The sequence below is a fragment of the Centropristis striata genome, chromosome 11 (assembly GCF_030273125.1).
Source record: "Centropristis striata isolate RG_2023a ecotype Rhode Island chromosome 11, C.striata_1.0, whole genome shotgun sequence".
Taxonomy (NCBI): domain Eukaryota; kingdom Metazoa; phylum Chordata; class Actinopteri; order Perciformes; family Serranidae; genus Centropristis; species Centropristis striata.
The window spans coordinates 30,757,011-30,767,020 of NC_081527.1; the positions used below are offsets into that span (position 1 = coordinate 30,757,011).

General features: G+C 39.2%; 1 protein-coding gene across 4 annotated transcripts in view; it reads left to right on the forward strand.

The window, feature by feature from the left end:
* Nucleotides 1-8,474, forward strand: part of LOC131980974 (sodium/potassium-transporting ATPase subunit alpha-2-like) — a 35,089-nt gene extending 26,615 nt beyond the window's left edge. For all 4 annotated transcript variants that reach the window (XM_059345273.1, XM_059345274.1, XM_059345276.1 and 1 more), the window contains 6 exons: nt 1,548-1,671; nt 4,836-4,981; nt 5,077-5,207; nt 6,289-6,390; nt 6,633-6,724; nt 8,340-8,474. In XM_059345273.1, coding sequence (XP_059201256.1) covers nt 1,548-1,671; nt 4,836-4,981; nt 5,077-5,207; nt 6,289-6,390; nt 6,633-6,724; nt 8,340-8,368 — 624 coding nt within the window. In that variant the 3' untranslated portion in view covers nt 8,369-8,474. The remainder of the gene's footprint in view (nt 1-1,547; nt 1,672-4,835; nt 4,982-5,076; nt 5,208-6,288; nt 6,391-6,632; nt 6,725-8,339) is intronic.
* Nucleotides 8,475-10,010: the final 1,536 nt, after the last annotated feature.

Consider the following 10,010-nt stretch of genomic DNA (forward strand, 5'->3'; position numbering starts at 1 on the left):
TTTCCAGCAGCAACAAAAAGAGTTGCTGGCACGCTGCTTGCCTGAGGGGCGTAATCCATCATTGCAAAAGAAAGGAAGCACAGGATGAATATATTCAAAAGGACTTGTTCGCCTGTGTTCATTACTGTAACTTTAATTTTTCCTGCTCACAGCCACCAGACAATTGCATGCGGCTGAAACTGGTTTTTATACATCCCAATGAGGCAAAAGCAAAAATCTTACAAGCATTGTGAACTATAACGGCCTCATATTCAGCTGCATTTTAAGTCTCCACAGGTTAAATACAGAGAGCTGCAGCTTGCTAACATTGGTAATAAAGCAGTTCCACTTGTTTTACCCAGGTGACATCAAAGTTGAACTTCTTCGGTTTTTCTAGCAGTGGGACAGATTTTATTCATGTTCACAAATATTTACTTAACTGTCTGCGATCACAGGGACAGTGCATTCTTTATTGGCTGGATTTCTCTTCAAAGATGAGATGATTGAAGTTTAAAAGCACCTTATTTGTGCAGCTGTTTTGCATATAAAAACCCTTCCCTTCAAAGTAGCATGTTTGCATGTATTTAGTAACTGCTGATGGAGAGAACAGCTGGATGTCTGCTTTGAAGAGTAAAAGGAAAAAATATTTAATGTTCAATAAAGTACCTGAAAAGTGTTTATAGTACAGTACACGAGTAAAATTACAAATTTCCCATGTCTGCTGGTGAGGTTGTTAACAGCTTGTTAACAGCTTAGTTCAACTCCAGGCAACAGGCTTGAGGGCTCTGCTGAGATTTAGCTGTGACAAGCAGCACTTGGAGTGTGCTATGATTATTTTTAGCAAGCTCTGCCATGTGGAAAAGGATGGCTGCAGAAGATGTTTATCAAAGCAGGATGTGGCACACTTAAAGAATGCTTCAAATTTGTGTATTGCGCTAAATCACACATACGCACACACACAAACACACCTTCAGAGGTATTTATATATATATATATAAATGTAAAAAGAATATCTGCCAAGCATCGTCGCATCACTTTTCTTCTCCCTGTCTTTCTCAACACCTGTGGGTCAGGAGAGGGTAACACCAAAACAAACTGGATTTGTAGACCGCAGAGCATGTGTTCAGTCTCACACAGTGCCAAGTCCCCTACTCAAATCCCACCTAAGTCACAGCGATATCCTGCCCTAAGTCACACATATTGCTCTGGTGCTTACCTGGTAAAACCAGCCAATATAAGATCTTTATTACAGAGACCTTTATACCCTCCTATTTTATGAATGTCTTGAAATTCACTCAGCCTCTCTCCTCTTGTCTCCTCTCTCCACCCCTCTCTCTGTCATTGTCACCGCTTCTCTCTTCCCCTCCTCGCCCTTTTCCTGTCTTTTCTTCTTCCACACAGTGATTGAATGCTGAATTATATTAATGGTGATATGTCTAGAGTACTCTGTGTCTGGCGCTGTCATCACGCCTTTGTACTGTTGCCACAAAGACAAATTTCTCAACATTTATTGTACAGGGTGCATAAAGTGAGCTGATTCTCTGCTGTCCTCCCCCATTTCCCTCCAGGTTCCTGCCATCTCATTGGCTTATGAGACAGCCGAGAGCGACATTATGAAACGGCAGCCGAGGAACCCAAAAACAGACAAGCTGGTCAATGAACGCCTCATCAGCATGGCATACGGACAAATAGGTTTGTCCTCTTGTGGCTCATAACCTCCTTGGACTACAGCTCTTAAAGCTGAATCACTGCGACAGGCCTCCTGTCGTAAAGTCATGGTTATAATAAACATCACGGGCATAAAACCTTAAATATTGACATTTATCAGAAATCTTGGCATTTCTTACTGCCTCTGTAAATGTTTGGGTATGTACAGTGAAGTAAAACAGATCCAGAGGTGAGCAGATAGTCAGGAGAGAGTCCCACAATTTTCTTATAATTGTCGTGACATTTACAGCAAATTGAGAGTGGAGAGTGCAACTATTTTCTACTTAATCTTGGTCATGTTTCACTGGTTGGAGCTTCACTTGCATGCATGCTTTTTATCTCTGGTTTTATATGGTTTGGGAATAGTGAAACTCACAGGCTGGCCCAATTTTATAGGCTGTTAAATAGGTCAAAAATATGACAGGGCTTCATTGGATGACATACAATTTAAAGCTGAACATTTGCAAAACAGCCGGTAACTCACATCAACTGCCATTATTCTTCCAGGATGACCACCACCGGGCCCAAACTTTTGCAGGTCACATCAAATCACATTTACAATACCCTGTTCTGACATTATCGCTTAACGTCCTCAGGCTTCAACAATGAACATTTAGCTGATGATCTGATCTAGAGTGACACTGTAGAGTTACAACGCTATAAGTGAGTACAAATGAAGAGAAGCAGAAGTAAAAGCATCCTTAAAACAGATTTAACCAATTTTCTTATCACTGAGAGAATTGCGTTATCGTCTATCAAAATAAAACACTGACCCGGTGCAGGGTTTCAATTTAGCTACATAATGAACAAGATGATTAATAAGCAGCGTCTCAATCCCTGATCAGTACTTGGAGGTTTGGTATACCGTGTGAAGACTTTAGCTCTGAAATAAGATGTCCATCATGTTGAAAACGTTACGCCCACTCTGACAAAACACATTTTCCAGCATGAAATTAAAACTCACTATCGGCTATTATTGCAGCCCTCAGCTGTCTGGAGCCATTTACTTACAATAAAAGCAACATTGTGGCGGGCAAGCGGAGGGAGGAAGATAAAATCACCTGTGCTGTTGTTGAACAAATATTAAGTGGCAAACAGCAGGTGGACTGAGGCTGAATGTCCAACGTGTCAAAAAATATGCTCTTTCTAGGTCAATTTATTTGTCATATTTTGGTGTAACTCCTGTAAATAAGTGAGACATAATATTGGACCCTTGGTATTATTAGCGCCGCTGTCAAAATATTGTTTGTCAAACAACACCCATTATCTATGAATCCTGTTATTTTCCTACTCGTTCTGTCATAACATTGCCCCTATTGCAACACTGTGATGGGATACAACAGATGAGTAAAAATCAAATCCAGTGGCACCAAATTTACACAATGGTCATTGTATATCATCCATCCATCCATTACTGTCATCTCTATGAACAAATATCTGCATATGAACATAAAATCTGTATGCAAGGGGGCAAGATTTTTGTATCTGGTTTCCAATTGTAGTCTAAGTAGTATTGACCATTTTTACATTTTAACGGGCTGCGGTTGAATGCACGTAATGCATTCCGAGCGGAGAGCAAATGAGGTAGACCTATAGACTGCCTACAGATACAAAATTGAAGTCAAATTATCCTGGGTAGGGCCGCTGCCGTCTCGTGTTGGCCATGTCATTTGGAGCCAGTATGCACATCCAGACACCCACCTGACCCAATCAAACCACAATGCTTACTGTTGAATTATAATATTACTCCGCTGTTGTATTGCATCAAATACCAAATAAAAAGCAAATCAAACAAGTGAACGTACAGTGCTAAACAAATTTATTAGACCACCTTCAAACCACCTGTCATAAAAACGAGGAAACGTATATTTTTGAAATATTTCAAAAGCTTGTTTAAAACTAAAATGTTATTGTTATTTATTTGGCGAATAACAAACTGAATTCACCTTTTTATAGCCAGATTTGAGTCAGCTCACTGGGCTTCTCTGATACGTCAGAAATGAATCAAGCAGAACATTTAGCCACTAAAACTAATGAGTTTTAGTTTCTGTTCAGAATTTGAAAATTCATGGTTAACAATAAAAAATATTTTTTAGCATTTAAAATATAATTTCGGTTAAAGAGCTTGTACATACTGTTGAAAAAATGATTTTGGTAATTACTAATGCTGTTAGTTTAGGACAGCTTTGGCACAAACAGGTGGTGAATTTGTTAAGCACTGAATATCAATGTGAAAAGACCTTAAGTGACAGAAAGCATCTGCTAACATGGAGGGGGCGGGATTTATAACCTATACTGCAGCCAGCCACCAGGGGGCGATCCAGATGGTTTGGCTTCACTTTTTGAGTGAATCACATTGGCCGAAATGCACTCTCAGAACACATTCTCTGTGGTTTGACAATGATTCAGCTTTTAATTAGCTTTCCATTTTCATTCTTATGCTGAGATCTACTTATAGAGATTAACCGAAATGTCATTCGGACATAAAACAAATACAAAAAAGTATCTACAGTAAACAATGAACGCTGCACGGAAGAAGAAGTCTTGGCCTGGATATCCTTCATCTGGATATCTGCTGGCTTCATCAGAACTCCAGAAATATTGGCTGTTGCCCCCCAAGGCTAAATCATATTCAGACCAAAGATGGGATCTGTATGAGTAACTTAAACTAATATCCTCAAATTCATGTGGTAATGTTTCAGTAGCCCTGTATTACTGTATTAGTGTCTTCAAAACACCACACAAATAAAATGGATAAAATTTGAATGCATAGGTGATAAATAACATAATATATTCTTAATAATGTCATGGTTTGAACTTTAATTAACTGTTTATAATTAAATGCTACCATAACTGACATAATCTTTAGTCAGTACACAGAAGCTCAGGCGAATATTACAATTTAATGCAGTTCAACTCCTTTTAATCTCAACACAAATAAAAACACCTGAGATAAAAATGAAATTGATGTCTATGTTTCCTATCACTGCAAACAAATTACATAGTTCATAACTGGAAATATATTAGTAAAATGATTAGTAAATGACAAACCTGCAGACTAAGATTAAGTGTTTAAGTAACTCTTATTAAAAACACTGAGAATAGATGTATAAATGATGTTTTAATCCCTTGCATGTTTTTGTTTCCAGGGATGATCCAGGCTCTTGCTGGTTTTTTCACCTACTTTGTCATTTTGGCTGAGAACGGCTTCCGCCCAAGCACTCTGGTGGGTATCCGCATCAACTGGGACGACCGCGAAGTGAATGATGTGGAGGACAGCTATGGGCAGCAGTGGGTAAGGAGCAGGGGGCGAAAACAAACCAGCACACCTCCTAAATGTTCCCATACTCATGCAGGAATAAATTACAATATTTATTTTTAACCTTGCAGACCTATGAGCAGAGGAAAATCATTGAATTCACCTGCCACACCTCCTTCTTCATCAGCATCGTTGTTGTGCAATGGGCTGACGTCATCATCTGCAAGACCAGGAGGAACTCCCTCTTTCAGCAGGGCATGAAGTAAGTGAGGGAGAAGTGGAGTAAAAGAGGGATGAAAGGATGTGAAATCAAAACATTTATGAAAGTACTTACTGAGGCAGATTCACTTTTAAAGGAAGGGAACAGTAGGCAGTTTTCTGGAAAAGACCTAAATGCCTAGAACTTGAAAATACACTAGTCATTCATTTAAATTCTCCCAGTCATGACTGTGATCCTGATGACGTTATATAGCAGCAATTCTATCAGAAACGGTCCTGCTTCCTTTGCAAACTTGGCCTATAAAGCCATTTGAGATGATATATTGTGATTCAAGACTCGAGCCAGCACTAGAATAAAAAAATCCATATGTCAATATTGGCATTTCAGAGATTAAGTGTATGTTCGTCACAATTTAACCTACTGCTAAGCCGCTGCTGTGAGCTCACAAGTCTGTGGCTCCAGTTAGCAGAAGAATAAACTACTAGAGAGAAAATAGGGATAATAGTTTACCTTTTGTAAAACAATCAGCATCATTTTTTCTCCAGATGGACAGACACATGCAGCTAACAGCCCACAGGAACGCCTTCTCTCTTAAAGTAATTGTGACTGGTGGCTGTGGATCAGATGATAGAGTGGTCACCCACTAATCAGAAGGTTGTAGTTAGATACCTGATCCCACAGCAGTCTACATGTCGAAGTATCCTTGGGCAAGATACTGAACCTCTGTGTGATTGTTAACTTCCGATGGTGGCAGATGGCACCTTGTGGCAGCCTCAGCCACCAGTGTATAAATGTGTGTGTGAATGGGTGAATGATGATCTGTAGTGTTGTGTGGAGGAGCTTTGAGTGGTCACTATGACTAAAAAAGTGCACTCCATTTACTACCAAGTGTCCCATCAGGGGCTAGATTTTCTAAAGCTTCAGGCTGAATGCAACCAAGTTGCAGAGATTTAGTTTTCTCTCAGACTACTAAAAACAAATGGAATTTTTACTCAATGACGCACAAAAAGCAAACAAAAGACTGCCAACTCTCTTTAAGTCAGTAAATGTAACGTTCCGAAGATTTCAGTAAGTGTTTTTGAGTAGTTTAAACCATTTCCTTTCCTTTTTTTCTCTTCAACAGGAACAGGATCTTGATCTTTGGCCTGTTTGTTGAGACTTCTCTGGCTGCATTCCTCTCCTACTGCCCTGGAATGGACATTGCCTTGCGCATGTACCCCCTGAAGTACGCTCTGCATATGCATATCTCCACCGAACCGAAAAATAACCTTTTAAAGACCTAATAGGCTGCCATTAGCCTGTCACTCTTCACTTTAAATGAAGTCTGTGATCTTCTTAAACACCACGTTGTTATCCTTAATATTCAAAAATGGCTGCAATGAATTTAACAATTTGCACTCTGCGTGTGACTCACTGCTACTCAATCCATCCCCGCCCCTGTTATACTCTTTCTCTTCTTCCTCTCAGGCCCCTGTGGTGGTTCTGTGCCTTCCCATACAGTCTTCTCATCTTCATTTATGATGAGGTCCGTAAATTCATTCTGAGGAGAAGCCCCGGAGGTAAGCAGTTATTAAGAGAAACCAAGATTAAAAGGTTTCAACCTTCTTTGTCTTGTTAATAAGCTGAAAGAAAAAAAAAATCCAAGTGATGGTGTGGTGATTGACACCCCTATCTCTGGAAACACATGTGCCATTTTCTATCAAACCTTTTCTCCTGTCCTCTGTACCTCTCCAGCCTTCCTACAGTGCTTGTTAAAGAAAAAAAATCTAAAAGAGAAGACTGTCCACTCCTTTAAGGACACAGTGATTGACAAAGTCACCATAGCTTTACTCAGTTCATCCGACCTGACGGATCCCAGCATGCATTTGACAGATTGTGTCATGCAGTCGGAGTCCGTCAATCAAAACGATTCTATAAAAAAACATTTAACTGTTTTAAACTGACATGAAGTACAGGTAGTAATTTTACAAAACAATGTTGCTAGCAATTATGGATGATTATTGATGACAAAGGAAGTTAGTTTGAATTTCGGTGTAATGCTGAAAACATGGGTTGGAAAACACAGGTTTTCAACACTCCTGCCAGCTGTCATAGTGAAATCTCTTTCATATTTTTTTTGGACAAAGTACGTGATGCAAATTTTTCAATTTGCATAGTTTTTCTGGCAGATTGTACTGTGGTTATTGTCATTTTTACATGTATTATAGAGCAGGAACTGTAATAATTTCCATTTTAAAGTTATTATTAACCCTAGCTTTAACCAAGGCAGCTGACAAACTCTCCCGCTTCCAGCAAACCACTGAAACAATTCTCCAGCTTTCAGAGCTGCAGCCTCTGCAACACTTGACTGATTACTGTTTGTCTTCCAGGTTTGATTTCTGACAAAATAGCATGTAAATGTACTGCTGTCTGGCACTTTGCTCTGGAATTCGATTTGATAAATGGAGCATAAAAACACAGCAAATAAACAAGAAATCACACATCAACAGTGAAATGTAATTTGAACTGATTTTGGGACCAAAGGCTGCATGTGCACTAGATTTCAACCAGACTCCTTTTAATATATGTCACTAATGAACAGACAGGGTGAGAACATAAGCCACTTCTAATTTTGTTGATGGAGGCAGTGAAAAATATGATTATAGAATAATGAAAAGCTGTTTCGAGAGTCTTCTTTGGCCTGGAGGTAAAGAGCTTGAGCAGCGTGTGAAACGTCTGACATGCAGGCAGCAATCAGCGAACATATGTAAAACTTGAAACAGGAAACAGATTACACCTGTCCAAACAGCAACAGAAAGAGTAGAGAATGATGAGAAAGGAAATTAAAGCGGGCTGATGAAGACTCTTGAGATATGCCCCAAAGATCATACACATGATACGCGATAACTCTACAATAGCTCCGAATCTGCTCGGTGCCACAGCGCTACAGCTGATGAGGGCCAAGACATGGGGAGACAAATACAATTTATCGTGACAGTTAATCATTTCTGTTAATCTGTGTGTCACGGGCTGCTGATCAGAGTCTTAGAGTTATAAGGGGATTCATTTGGAAATGTACAGAGACAAAGACAACGAGATGAATACAAATAGAGCGGTACAAAAGGATATTATGAAAACTGCTCGCCTGTCATTTTGGTCTCTGACACTCTCTCTCTTTCTGCCTCTCTCTTGCAGGTTGGGTGGAGCAGGAGACATATTATTAACATTCAGAAAATGTCAGTTAAAATTGTGTGTCTGTGAGCGTGCGTACATGTGAATTTGTGTGTGCATGTGAGGGTAGAAATATGTCCGTGTGTGTGTGTGTGTGTGTTTCTCTGTTGTAATATTGCATGGATCAGTTCACAAATCTGATTATCATAAAAAACACTGCTGAAAATAGGCTTCTGATTGTGCTTTGAGTTTTTCCTTTTTGTTTTTCTCAGAACTCATTTCCAGCAGAACGATAGTAATATACACCTAGGTGCCTTACGTTAACCAAAGTGATGTACAGTATAAAGGGAATACCGAATGTCATTCATCATGTGAAATGTACCAAATAAAATGGATTCCAAGGAATTCCTTGCCATCATTTTTTATTGTTATTCGATGATTTTGTGGTCAGTTCTGGTCATTAATGCCCCACAAGTTGTCCATTATGGGGAATTAATGGATGACAGGGCTGGCCATTATTTCCTGATAATGGATACCTCAAAGAGCATTAAACAGCTTATACCGTGGTCAGTCATGCAGCTAAAAACTATTCTCTGCCGGGTCCAATAATGTTTCCTGCAAAGTTTGCGTTATGAAAGGGGCGTGGCTAAAGTGTGGGGGTTGTGGGGACTCGCACCACTGAAATGATGATGATACTTTCCTGTCAGACCTACACGGTCGCCCATAAAGTTGGAATAATTTTGTTTTCAGACAGAATCCTCTCTTAATTGTGGTTTCATTTTCATTGTAATATGTTTGGAAGAGATAAGAGATATACACGTTATCTGTCAAGAATAAATCACATTGTCACAATCATTTCATGGGAAGAGGTAAAAAATATTTTATTCCCACTTTATGTGCGGTTGTGCAGTGTCGTACATTAAAGCAGCTCCATTTGCAACATCAGCTAAGCACAAAAAAAGCAAGACATGCATTTAAAATAACATTACAAGCACTGAAGACAAAATATTATCGTCTCTTCAAAGAACATTTGGTCTTCAATTAAGCTCCATATTTATTTTTAGGATTGACAGGTGCACGAAACAATTCCTCAGTCTAACCCAAATATTGAATCCCTGTATCTCCAGTTTGATGGTAACAATAAGTAATCACTATTCAGGACATATTTGAAACAATGTTCTTACCCAGCCTTATTATGTCATTATGGGAGGCAGATTCATAGAGTTTCTCAAGGGGCTGGCCTCCGATGTTTGATCACATTTTCAATTAATGTAGTTTTGGACAAACACATGTAAACAGTAAAAAAACAAAAGAAGAGTTTCTCTTTTCACCTCAGAAGAAGAGTCAGTGTGGTCTTTCCAGGAGAGCAGATGGTCTATCATTAAAAGTATTTTTGTGAGAATAAATGTTTGATTTTTTTATGTTTTATTAGGGATGACAATGGGAACTTTTTGAAAGTTAGGGACTCTTTGTTGAAACTAATGATGCCTCTCAAAAGTTTCTACAACAAACGGCTCATGCATTATGAACGAGGCCGTGGCTTCAGTATAGAGGGTGAGGCAAATCCACATTAATGAAGGAGGAACTCGCTACTGAGTGGGATGATGCCTCTCAAAAGAGTCTACAACAAACAGTCCATGAGTTTGACCATGAAAAGTGAATATGTTTATTAGTTCTGCACCTTTTTTGCAATAT